The 12,882-nt window shown below is 44.1% G+C and overlaps 1 protein-coding gene across 1 annotated transcript in view; it reads left to right on the forward strand.

The window, feature by feature from the left end:
• LOC111524823 (zinc finger protein 43) overlaps nucleotides 1-12,882 on the forward strand; it is a 50,946-nt gene that overhangs the window by 11,108 nt on the left and 26,956 nt on the right. The window contains exons 6-7 of the mRNA XM_023190108.2: nucleotides 1,257-1,343; nucleotides 6,852-6,937. Of these exons, the coding sequence (XP_023045876.2) occupies nucleotides 1,257-1,343; nucleotides 6,852-6,937 (173 nt within the window). The remainder of the gene's footprint in view (nucleotides 1-1,256; nucleotides 1,344-6,851; nucleotides 6,938-12,882) is intronic.

A 12,882-nucleotide genomic window follows, 5' to 3' on the forward strand; every position in this document is an offset into this window, starting at 1 on the left:
TTTTTTTTTTTTGAGACGGAGTCTTGCTGTGTCTCCTGGGCTGGAGTACAGTGGCCGGATCTCAGCTCACTGCAAGCTCCGCCTCCCGGGTTCACGCCCATTCTCCTGCCTCAGCCTCCGGAGTAGATGGGACTACATGCGCCCGCCACCTCGCCTGGCTAGTTTTTTGTATTTTTAGTAGAGACGGGGTTTCACCGTGTTAGCCAGGGTGGTCTTGATCTCCTGACCTCATGATCCGCCCGTCTCGGCCTCCCAAAGTGCTGGGATTACAGGCTTGAGCCACCGCGCCCGGCTGTGCCATATTTTTTGACCTAGTAACAAGGTGATGTGACCCTCGTCTACTGCTTGGTTTCTGCCCAAGGCGGGATTGTGATTTTTTTTTTTTTTTTTGAGAAGGAGTCTCGCTCTGCTGCCAGGCTGGAGTGCAGTGGCCGGATCTCAGCTCACTGCAAGCTCTGCCTCCCGGGTTCAAGTGATTCTCCAGCCTCAGCCTCCCAAGTAGCTGGGACTACAGGCATGCGCCACCATACCCAGCTAATTTTTGTATTTTTAGTAGATGGGGTTTCACCATGTTGTCCAGAATGGTCTCGTTCTCTTGACGTGGTGATCCGCCAGCCTCGGCCTCCCAAAGTGCTGGGATTACAGGTGTGAGCCACTGCGCCTGGCCAGGGATTGTGATTTATCACTGGGCCCAGCACCTTGGTAATGTGACTCTCCTCTCCTACTACAGGTTTCAGGTAGAAAAGGAGAGTCACATCACTTAGGTGATAAACAGAAAGATATGTCATAGTTCTCTTATTGGCAGGGCCCATGCAGGAGAGTCACATCACCTAGGCATTGGACCCCACCGTATTTCAGTATACACAATTTGTTTCACGTAGGTGTTGGTAGATTGTGTATTGTATATATTAAAATATGGCTAGGTGATGTGACTCTCTTGCATGAGTCCTGCTAATAGAGGAATTATGACATGTCTTTTAGTTTATCACCTAAGTGATGTAACTCTTCTTTTTTACATGAACCCTGTAAAAGGGAAGGATTCTGACATATCACTGGCCTCTACATCTAGGTGATATCACTCTCCTCTTTAACCTGGGCCCCTTGTATTGTGGGTATTATGACATATCCCTGAGTCAAACCAAATGGGTAAAAAGCTCTTGCCGGGCCCCTGTCTATCGGAAGCACCTTGTGACATATCTGTGCATCCATTACTTTGGAGGTGTGACTCTCCTCTTCCATCTGTACCCTGCCCACAGAAAGACTGTGTCGCATCTCTGGGTTCAGCAACCAGGTGCTGTGTTTCTTATGCCCAGGCCTTGCCTGCAGAGAGAATTGTGATGAAGGTAGGCCCAGCATCCAAGTGACATGACTTTGTTGTCTGTGCCTTGCTTTCGAGAAGGAATTGTAACATAACCCTGGACAGGCAACCAGGTGATATGACTCTCCTGCGTGGTCCTTGTCCTGAAAAATTGTGACGTATTTCCAACTCAGCATGCAGGTGATGTTACTCTCCCGTTTGCTTTCTACTCACAGGTTAGATTGTGACATACACTTTAGCCCAGTTCACAGTTGTGATAATGATACTCATACTAAAAACCAGTCAATAGCAGAGATACTGGTGCTGGTAGCTAGACTTAGAGAAATGGGTAAAGTCTTAGTTTTCTTTAGGTAAGAACAAAGGATTACCATTCCTTGACATTTTGTATAAAGTCTTTGGACAGTACAGAGAGTGTTATCATAGGGCCAAGCACACAGGTGAGACTCTGAGATGCACAACCTACCAAATGTTAGCATTGTCGCCCTCACATATGGACAGAGCCCACTGGAGAGATCCTGAATTTCACACGTGAATGGAGTCCACAGTAAAAATTGTGACTGTCATGTAATCATGTGACAACAGTTAAGCTGGTGACTCATTTCTAAACTCAGCTCATAGGCAGGTGAGAACTCTTCTCTAGACCCAGCCAACTGGAGAGATGTTGACTCTAATGCATGAGCCTAGGTCCACAGGTATCATTATGAGTTTGTATTAGAAAAAAGTCTCAGCAGATTGTGACTATCATGGATATTGTACAAAGCCCTCAGGTGGTACAGAGAGTTCTGTAACAGGGCCTAGCACACAAATGACATTGTGACACTCATGTGCACACCCAGCCAACAGTAAAAATGAACAACTTTCCACATGAACACAGCTCACTGTTGAAGTATGAATCTTACACCTGGAGGTGGTTGGAAAATTGACTCAAATGTGGATTGGGTTCACACGTGAGCTGGTGACTCTCAAACCAAGATTCAGCATATCTGTGAGGCTGTGAGTCCACTAAGGGACACAGTCCACAGCAAAGACTGAAGCTCTCATGCATGTATCCAGTCCACCATTGAGATTGTGACTCGTGTACTTGGACTCAACATACAAAATGTGTTGACTCTAATACTTAGAAATGGGATGTGTGGGATTGTTCATTCGCACATTTTTTTTGCGACTGTGATTGTGACGTATACCTTTGCCCAGCACCTGAGTGATTTGAATCTCCTGCCTGGTACCTGGTGTACAGATTGGATTGTGACACATTGCTGACTCCAACACCTAGGTGGTGTGACTCTGTACTTTTGCCTCAGCACTGCCCACAGGGGGGCATTGTGACATATCATTGAGCCCCACACCCTGGTTATGTGACTCTCCTGCCTGTGCCCTGCCTTCATGGGCCATTGTGACGTTGCTATATGCAACATCCAGGTGACGTAACTTTCCTTGCTGGGTCCTGGTTGCAGGAAGCATTATAATCTAGCTGTGCACCCATCACCCAGGTAATGTGACTCTTTCTACCAGGTTGCTGCTCACAGAAAGAATTGTTACCTATCACTGGGCCCAGCACCTAGCTGTTGTGATGCTTCTTTTTCTACCTACATTGTGCTCACAATGTAGATTTTGACATACTGCTGGGCTAAACACAAAACCATGTTACATTTTTCCTCAGCACTTTCCTCATCAGGCGTTGTGACGTATTGTTTGGCCCAAAACTAAGGTAATGTGAGCCTCCTGCCCATAGTGGGCATGGTGACATATTTGTGAACCCATCATCTATGTAATGTGACTTTCTTACCTGGCTTTTCCCTATAGGAGAGATTGTGACATATATTTGGCCCCAGAACCTAAATAATGTGTTCCTTCTTCCTTCCTGCTATGGCCATGCTCCCATAAAAGAGAGTGACTTATCACTGGGACTAGCACACAGGCTATGTGATTCTTCTGCCTGGTTTCTCTCCACAGGGGTTACTTTGAAATATCTCTGGGCCCATTACTTAGATGATGTGACTCCTCTTCTTCCTGGGATGTGTTCACAGTTTGGATTCTAACATATCACTTAGTCCAGCACTTACATGATGTGACTCTTTTCTCATGCTTTGGCCTTGTCCACTGGGGTGCTTGTGATATGTAGCTGTGCCCAGCTCTTAGGTTATGTGATCTTTGTGGGTTTTTATTTGTTTTTGTTTTTTTTGAGTCCTACACACGGGGCATTGTGACATCTCTGTTCCTGTCACCTAGATGATGTGAGTCTTCTGCCAAGTCTCTTTTCTCAGAGGGTATTGTGACATTTATGGACCCAGAACCTAGGTGATGTGACTAATGCCTCGGTTCTGCCCAAGATATGACTTTTTTTTTTTTTTTTTTTTTTTCCTGATCTTTTGATACATTTTGTTTTGTGATTTATATGGCGGGGTCCAACACCTAGGTATTATGAGTCTCCTGCATGGGCTCTGTTCAGAAAGGTATTATGACATATTCTTTTTTCTTTGTCACTTAAGTGTTGTGACTCTCCTTTTTTGACTAGAACCTGCTACAAAGGATAATTGTGAAATATCACTGGACCCAACACCTAGGTGATGTGACTCTCCTTTTTTCCTGGGTCTCACATAATTTGGGTATTGTGATATATTGCTGAGACCAACATCTAGGGGATGGGAAGCTTCTTTCTTGACCCTAACCACAGCCGCTTTGTGATATATCTCTGTATCCATGACCTAAATATGTGATTCTTTGTTTCTTCCTGCACCCTGCTAACAGAGAAGATTATGACAAATTAATAAGTGCAGTGTATCTTGTGTTGACCTCTTATCTCATCCTGTGACTAAGAATGCCAAACCTGGGGATGCAGCCAAGTAGGCTTCAGCATATTTCACACAGCTGCTATTCAGGATTGAGTTGTTCTGGTTTGAATGCCTCCGACATTAAGATCCACTATAAAATTATGAAAAAAGTCTATAGTAAATGATAATTAAATTAGGATGGGCTATTCTGGCCTGGGTGCGGTGGCTTACTCCTATAATCCCAGCACATTGGGAGGCCAAGGCGGGCGAATCACCTGAGGTCAGGACTTTGAGACCAGCCTGGCCAGCATGGGGAAGCCCCATCTCTACTAAAAATACAAAAATTAGCCAGGCATGGTAGCGCACGCCTGAAATCCCAGCTACTCAGGAGGCTGAGGCAGGGGAATCGCTTGAACCCAAGAGGTGGAAGTTGCAGTGAGCTGAGATTGTGCCACTGCACTCTAGCCTGGGCGACAGAGCAAGACTGCATCTCAAACAAAAAAATAATTTAGGATGGGCTATTCTGAAATATGTAGCAATAATAATATTTGCATTTACGAGTTTTTTAAATTCTCCTCTACACTTGATAATGAAAGAGGTTTCTGTTGTTAAAGGAAAATAAATCTCTTGATGCCAAAATTACTAAGCCACTAGAAAAGTCAAGCTGGGAACTATGTCAGGCAAACCTGCCTCCCATTTTATTTCTAAATAAGATAGCTACAAAGATAAAAAAAAAACTACATACTTTCTTTACAATTAGCCAACAAGGAAATTCCTTGAGAACAAACTACAGACAGAACTCAAAAGTCATTTCTCTGAGCCTCACCTGAGACAAATGCACATCCAATTGTTTCCTCAGCACTGTTGTTAATTTAGATATGTAGATTCACTGAGCCAGACTAAATTGTGTATTCAGTTGAATGCTTATCAAGGACTCAAAAGAATCCAGCCTTTTATCTCTTATTTACTTATGACTTGGAAGCCCCCACCTCAAGTTGTCCTGCATTACTGGATCAAACCAATATACATCTTACACATATTGATGGATGTCTCATGCTTTCCTAAAATGTTTAAAAGCTGCCAGGTGCAGTGGCTCAAACCTGTAATCCCAGCACTTTGAGAAGCCGAGGTGGGCAGTAAACCAGGTCAGGAGATCGAGACCATCCTGGCTAACAGGGTGAAACCCCATCTCTACTAAAAATATAAAAAATTAGCTGGGCATGGGGGCATGTGCCTGTAGTCCCAGCTACTCAGAAGGCTCAGTCAGGAGAATCACTTGAACCCGGGAGGCAGAGGTTACAGTGAGCCGAGATCGTGCCACCACACTCCAGTCTGACGGACAGAGCAAGACTCCGTCTCAAAAAAAAAAAAGAATAGATATAGATATATAAATGTAAGTGTAGGCAAATGTAAATGCAAATACACATCTGTTTAGACAATTCCTGCTTTCAAAATCACAGAGAATGGTCACTTTTTAACCTTTTTATATAATTAACAGATTTTTCATCTTCAGTTACATTTATGCTCACAATACATATATATACCAACATTATTTAATAAAATTCTGGATTCCATTTATTATTCTATTAGAACTTCTGTACCTATTTTGAAACTTGAGATTAAATTGTCTTTTGCTGAGTTTGCCCCAGTTTATATTTCAAGTAATACTATATCATGGGAACATGTTAGAGATTTTCTATATTTTTATGTTTTGCATCAGTTTCTACAACCTGGAAATTATCTGATTTTGAATTTCTTATGAAAATAGAATACTGTCCACTAAGAATATTCCGTTAGCATACTGCAACTTAAAAGTCAGGAAATCTAAACTTTTCTCTTTCTGGTAATATTACCTATATAATATTTAGTTTTTAAAAAAATTTTCTCTTTTTGCATATGCTTTTTTAATTTATTTTTTAAAAATATGCATAACATTTCCTTGAATTCTATTAAGGGACCACAATGCTTTTTAAAAAAATTTTGATATAAAATAAAATCTCAGTCTGAATGTGATGGTTCATGCCTATAATCCCAGTACTTTGGGAGGCTGAGTTTGCAGGATTCATTGAGCCCAAGAGTTTGAGACCAGTTTGGACTACACAGTGAGGCTTCATCTCTACAAATAAAAATATAATAACAAGTTAGCTGAGCATGGGGGCACATGCCAGTCGTCCCAGCTTGCTCCAGACTAGATTGCTGAAGCTGCAGTGAGCTGCAGTCATGCCACTGCACTCCAGCCTGGGTAACAGAGAGAGACTCCCTCTCAAGAAAAAAAACAAAACAAAAAACCCACAGAGAATAAATAATAAAATATTCAATGTTTGTAATGCTTCCTACTCAAAGGACCAGAAGCCAGGAAGGTCATAAAAGCTGAAATTTAAAAACAATTATTTTCATTTTTTAGTAGCCATATAGTATATTATTTATAAGTGCATATGATCTTATACAGAAGGTTAAAAGCAAATACCCTCTGGGGTGGGCCTGCTCAGCTCAGGGAGGAAGCCCTGCCTGAAAAGGCTGCAGCCTAGGCTGTCACTCTTTCCTCATTCAGTCCAGCGTCTGATCCCATCTTCTTTCACTCAGAGTTTGAGGGGGCAGGACCTTAGAAGTTATCCAATCAGGGGCGCTGGGCTGGAAACCGTCCAATCAGGCACGCGGCAGGAGCGGACAGGGAGGCTTCCGGGATGTGGCGGGGCCTTTGTCTCTGGGTGCAGTTGGAGCTCCGCGTTTCGTCTTCACTCTTGTGTGTCCTCTGCTCCTAGGGGCCAAGCCTCTGTGGCCCTGTGACCTGCAGGTATTGGGGGATCCACAGCTAAAGACGCCAGGACCCCCCGGAAGTCTAGAAATGGTGAGTTCCGGGTCAGACATCCTGAGAGGGGGAAGGGCTGTGGCGCGACTCAGGCCTCCCTACAGTCAGCGCCACAATCTGAGCGGCCGGAGTTCTTTCCCAGCTCCGTCTCGGTCCCCTTCAGCCGTAAGATGGCGGCCGCGCTGACAGCCGGCCGGGGCCTCCTGTCTGTTTCCTGCGCAGTGACTGTGTCCCGGCCTGGGGCCCTCTGTGGGCAGCTCCGCAGCCGCAGCGCGGCGTCTCTCCCAGATTGTGCGGGGGCCACGGGAGGGTAGTCAGGGGAGACTCCTGACTGGTGATGAGCAGTTTCATGAATAGGAAGAGCTTTAGTCCGTGTCGTTTCCAGTCCGTTTTTTCATCTATTAGAAACTTAGGAGAGTCGGCCGGGTGCAGTGGGTCCCGCCTTTAATCTAGCACTTTGGGAGGCCGAGGCGGGCGGATGATTAGTTTAGGAGTTCGAGAGCAGCCTGGCCAATTTGGTGAACCCTGTCTTTACTAAAAATACAAAAATTAGCTGGGCCTGGTGGCGCGCGCTTGTAATCCCAGCTACTCGGGAGGCTGAGACAGGAGAATCGCTGGAACCCAGGAGGCGGAGGATGCGGTGAGCCGAGATCGCTCCATTGCACTCCAGCCTGGGCATTGTAGTGAGACTGTCTCAAAAAAATATATACACACACACACACGAGTCACCACAAAAATATTAAATAATTTAATCAAAGAATAATTTAAGACTGTAGAGCACCCAGCTATGGTTTGTAGTTTGTGGTCCATGGCAAATGAAGGAAAGACTTTTTTTTTTTTTTTTTTTTTTTTTGAGACGTTGCCTTGCTCTGTTGTCCAGGCTGGAGTGCAGTGATGCCATCTGGGGTCACTGCAGCCTTCCTCTTCCGGGTTCAAGCGATTCTCCTGCTTCAGCCTCCTGAGTAGCTTGGAACTACAGGCGCGCAGCGCCACACTGGGCTAATTTTTTCTGTTTCAGTAGAGACCGGATTTCACAGTGTTTCCCAGGCTGGTCTCCAACTCCTGAGCTCCGGCAGTCCGCCCGCCTTGGCCTCCTGAAGTGCTAGGATTACAGGCGTGAGCCACTGCGCTCGGCCAGGAAAGACTTTTAGAAGGTGCATGATGAAGAAAACCAAATTCAATACTTTGTTAGGTAGAGTTATATAGTTTTTTAATCTGTATGATTAAGGTGGAAATTTCCTGGTTATATAATCGGGTTAATTGGCAGTTTATAGTTGTTTAAGCCTGAATTTTGTTTTCCTCAGTGTAGTAATTTACAAAATACACATTTGAGTTAGATTTTTATAAGGTAGAAACCTTGACATTAGAGCGATCTCAGTCTAATTGCCTGCCACGTAATTATTTTCACACTCCACAGAAGAATGATTTTCCTCTGCATTTTTCTCATATGTTTCAAGCAGGGTCTGAAGTCTACACCCGACTCCCCATTCCTGCAGCCTAATGGATTTGAGTAAAATACTAAATTTTCAGTCCGGGCTCAGTGGCTCACGTCTGTAATCCCAGCACTTTGTGAGGCCGAGGCGGGTGAATCACGAGGTGAGGAGTTCGAGACCAGCCTGGCCAACAGGGAACCCGGTCTCTACTAAAAATACAAAAATTAGCTGGGCATGGTGGTGTGTGCCTGTAGTCTCAGCTGCTCAGGAGGCTGAGGCAGGAGAATGTCTTGAACCCAGGAGGCGGAAGTTGCAGTGAGCCCAGATTGTACCACTGCACTCCAGCCTAGGCAACAGAGTGAGACTCCGTCTCAAAAAAACCAAAACAAAAAATCAGCCAGTTGTGGTGGCCGGCACCTGTAATCCCAGCTACTTGGGAGGCAGGAGAACCGCTTGATCTCCGGAGGCGGAGTTTGCAGTGAGTCGAGATCTCCTAGTACTCCAGCCTGGGCCACAGAGGGAAACTCCCTCTGGAAAAAAAAAGAAAACTAAATTTTCCTTTTTTTCTGACATTCACAAATGCCACCTTCTTCTCCCTAATTCACATTATCAACTATTTTTTTTTTTTTTTTTGAGACGGAGTCTTGCTCTGTCGCCCAGGCTGGAGTGCAGTGGCTGGATCTCAGCTCACTGCAAGCTCCGCCTCCCAGGTTCACTCCATTCTCCTGCCTCAGCCTCCCCAGTAGCTGGGACTACAGGCGCCCACCACCACGCCCGGCAAGTTTTTTTTTGTATTTTTTTAGTGGAGACGGGGTTTCACCATGTTAGCCAGGATGGTCTTGATCTCCTGACCTCGTGATCCGCCTGTCTTGGCCTCCCAAAGTGCTGGGATTACAGGCTTGCGCCACCGTGCCCGGCCTCTTTTTTTTTTTTTGAGATGGAGTTTCGCTCTTTTGTCCAGGCTGGAGTGCAATGGCACTATCTTGGCTCCCTGCAGCCTCCACCTCCTGGATTCTAGTGATTCTCCTGCTTCAGCCTCCTTAGTAGCTGGGATTACAGGCACCTGCCACCATGCCCAGCTAATTTTTTATATTTTTAGTAAAGACGGGATTTCACTATATTGGCCAGGTGGTCTCAAACTCCTGAGCTCAGATGATCCACCCCCCTCAGCCTCCCAAAGTGCTGGGATTACAGTACTTAGAAATAGCCACCGCGCCGGCTGTATTTTTTGTGTGTGTGTGTGTACATTTTAGATACAGAGATATGTTTTAAAGATATTTTAGATATCTGTACACTTTAGATAGATATTTTAATTATTTTTTGACAAATCATTGGATAGCACTTAAATAAATTTTCCTCCCTTCCTTCCATCCATCCACCCGCCCACCCCTGACCCTCAGTCTTTCTTTGTTGCCCAGGCTGGAGTGCAATGGTGCAATCTCAGCTCATTGCAAACTCCCAGGTTCAAGCGATTCTCCTGCCTCAGCCTCCCGAGTAGCTGGAATTACAGGCACCTGCCACCGCGCCCGGCTAATTTTTTAATATTTTTAATTGAGACAGGGTTTTGCCATGTTGACCAAGCTGGTTTCGAACTCCTGACTTCCTGATCCACCTGCCTCGGCCTCCCAAAGTGCAAGGATTACAAGCGTGAGCCACTGAGTCCAGCCTAAATTTTGTTTTCTATTTGAAAATACTTTCCATATTGAGAAGAAAGCAAAAAAATAATCCCCTTGTGCTGTTTGTAAAAAATAAAAGTCTCTGTGCCTCTTTTCCTTTCCTTCCCTTGTCTTTTTTTTTGAGACAATGAATGCTGCTTTGCTGCCCAGTCTGGAGTGCAGTGATGTGATCTTCACTCACTGCAACCTCTGCCTCCCTGGTTCAAGTGATTCTTTTGTTTCAGACACTCCAGTAGCTGTAACTACAGGCGCCTACCACCACTCCCAGCTAATTTTTGTATTTTTATTAGAGACAAGGTTTTTCCATGTTGGCCTGGCTGGTCTCGAACTCCTCGAACTCCTAACCTCAGATGATCCACCTGCCTCCACCACCACACCCGGCTTCTTTTATCCTTTTATTTTCCCTGGGCACAGGACTTTTTTTTCTTCTTCTTCTTCTTTTTTGTCTTGAGATGGAGTTTAGCCCTTTTTGCCCAGTGGCGCCATCTCAGCTCACTGCAACCTCCGCCTCCTGGGTTCAAGCGATTCTGCTGACTCAGCCTCCTGAGAAGCTGGGACTACAGGGCTGCACCACCACGCCTGGCTAATTTTGTATTTTTAGCAGAGACGGGGATTTCTCCGTGTTGGTCAGGCCATTCTCAAACTGCTGACCTCAGGTGATCCACCTGCCTCTGCCTCTCGAAGTGCTGGGATTATAGGCATGAGCCACCATGCCCAGCCAGAGACTTTCAGAATGTTTTTAGGTCAAGTTTTTCCTTTTGAAAAATGTGGGTGATTTTTCCTCATCCACACTTCCTTTTGTTGTTGTTTTCTGGTCCTGAGTTTCAGTACTCTCTAGGGATAAATCAAGATAACCACTATGGCTATGTGTGCTACAGTGTCACAGGCCGGGCACCTGTAATCCCAGCACTTTGGGAGGCTGAGGTGGGTGGATCACCTAAGGTCAGGAGTTCGAGACCAGCCTGGCCGATATGGGGAAACTCCATCTCAACTCAAAATACAAAAAAATTAGCTGGGCATGGGGGTGGGCGCCTGTAATCCCAGCTACTTCGGGAGGCTGAGGCAGGAGAATCGCTTGAACCTGGGAGGCAAAGGTTGCAGTGAGCTGAGATTGCGCCATTGTACTCAGCCTGGGTGACAAGAGTGAAACTCTGTCTACAAAATAAATAAAAAAAATAAATTCTCATTTACCTTTCTCTTTCCCACAGTGAGTTTAGGAATCTTCTCAGGTGTCTTTTATTTTATGGCTGGGTGATTTTCACCAGAATTCCAATACTTTTAGAATGCTACCAAGGAAAAGAATAGGGAAAATCTCTTTTACTTTGGCTATAGAAAATTAATACATTTTTATAAGAAAACGTGGTATGTAAGTGGTGAGTTACACAGATTCATAAAAACATCAGTTACTCTTTTTGCACGGTAAATTTGTAAAGGTGATTATCTGTATTCTATATCCTGTCATCTTGGTTTCTGAGTTTAAGGCTAAATTTTATGAGATGAAACTTGTGGTAACTCCTAGAAGTGTTTTCATATGACTAATTGTTTACCACATAATTTTTTTTTTTTAAATTGAAACAGAGTTTCACTCTTGCTCTGCTAGAGTGCAGTGGCATGATCTTGGCTCACGCCAACCTCCACCTCCTGGGTTCAAGCAGTTCTCCTGCCTCAGCCTCCTGAGTAGCTGGGATGACAGGCGCGTGCCACCATGCCCAGCTAATTTTTGTATTTTTAGTAGAGATGATGTTTCACCATGTTGGCCAGATGTGAGCCACCGCGTCCAGCTGGTTGTCTGTTTTCAGTTAGTCTGTTGATAGTTTTCTTTGCTATGAAGAAACTCTTTAATTAGGTCCCATTTGTCAATTTTTCCTTTTGTTGCAGTTGCTTTTGGTATCTCCATCATGAAATCTTCTGGTTCCTATGTATAGAATGATTTCTCCTAGGTTATCTTCTAAAGTTTTTTTTAAAAACAGTTTTACATTTTAAATTTAAGACTTTGATTCACTTTGAGTTGATTTTTGTATACGATGTAAGAAAAGGGTCCAGTTTCAGTCTTCTACATAGTAGTAGCTAGTTATTTTAGCAACATTTATTAAATAGAATTTTTTTTTACATTTCTCTTGTAAGCTTTGTTGAAGATCAGATGGTTGTAGATGTGTGGCGTTATTTCTGGACTCTCTATTCTGTTGCATTGGTCTATGAGTTTGTTTCTATACCAGTACCATGTTGCTTTGGTTATTGTAGCCCTGTGGTATAGTTTGAAGTCAGGTAATACAATGCTTCCAGTTTTGTTCTTTTTGTTTAGGAATGCCTTGGGTATATAGACTCCTTTTTAGTTCCATAAGTATTTTTAAATAGTTGTAATTAGTCCCGTTAAGAATGTTTTTGGTTGTTTGATAGAAACAGAATTAAGTCTGTACATTTCTTTGTGCAGTTTGGCCATTTTAATGATACTGACCTTTTCTATTCATGAGCATAAAAGGGTTTTCCATTTGTTTGTGTAATCTCTTACTTTTTGAAGCAGTTTTGGAATTCTTGTCATAGAGAACTTTCACCTCCCTGGTTAGCTGTATTTCTGGATATTTGATTCTTTTTGTGCCAAATAGGATTGTGTTTTTGATTTGGCTTTTGGCTTCAATAATTGTTGATGTAACAGAGATGTTACTGATTTTTGTGCATTTATTTTGTATTCTAAAACTTGGCTGAAGTTTGTCAGTTTAAAAGCTTTTCTGGGGCTGGGCGTGGTGGCTCATGCCTGTAATCCCAGCACTTTTGGGAGGCCGAGGTGGGCGGATCATAAGGTCAAGAGTTCAAGGTCAGCCTGGCCAACATGGTGAAACCCTGTCTCTACTAAAAATACAAAAATTAGCTGGGCATA

This window comes from Piliocolobus tephrosceles, chromosome 21 (assembly GCF_002776525.5).
Source record: "Piliocolobus tephrosceles isolate RC106 chromosome 21, ASM277652v3, whole genome shotgun sequence".
Classification (NCBI taxonomy): domain Eukaryota; kingdom Metazoa; phylum Chordata; class Mammalia; order Primates; family Cercopithecidae; genus Piliocolobus; species Piliocolobus tephrosceles.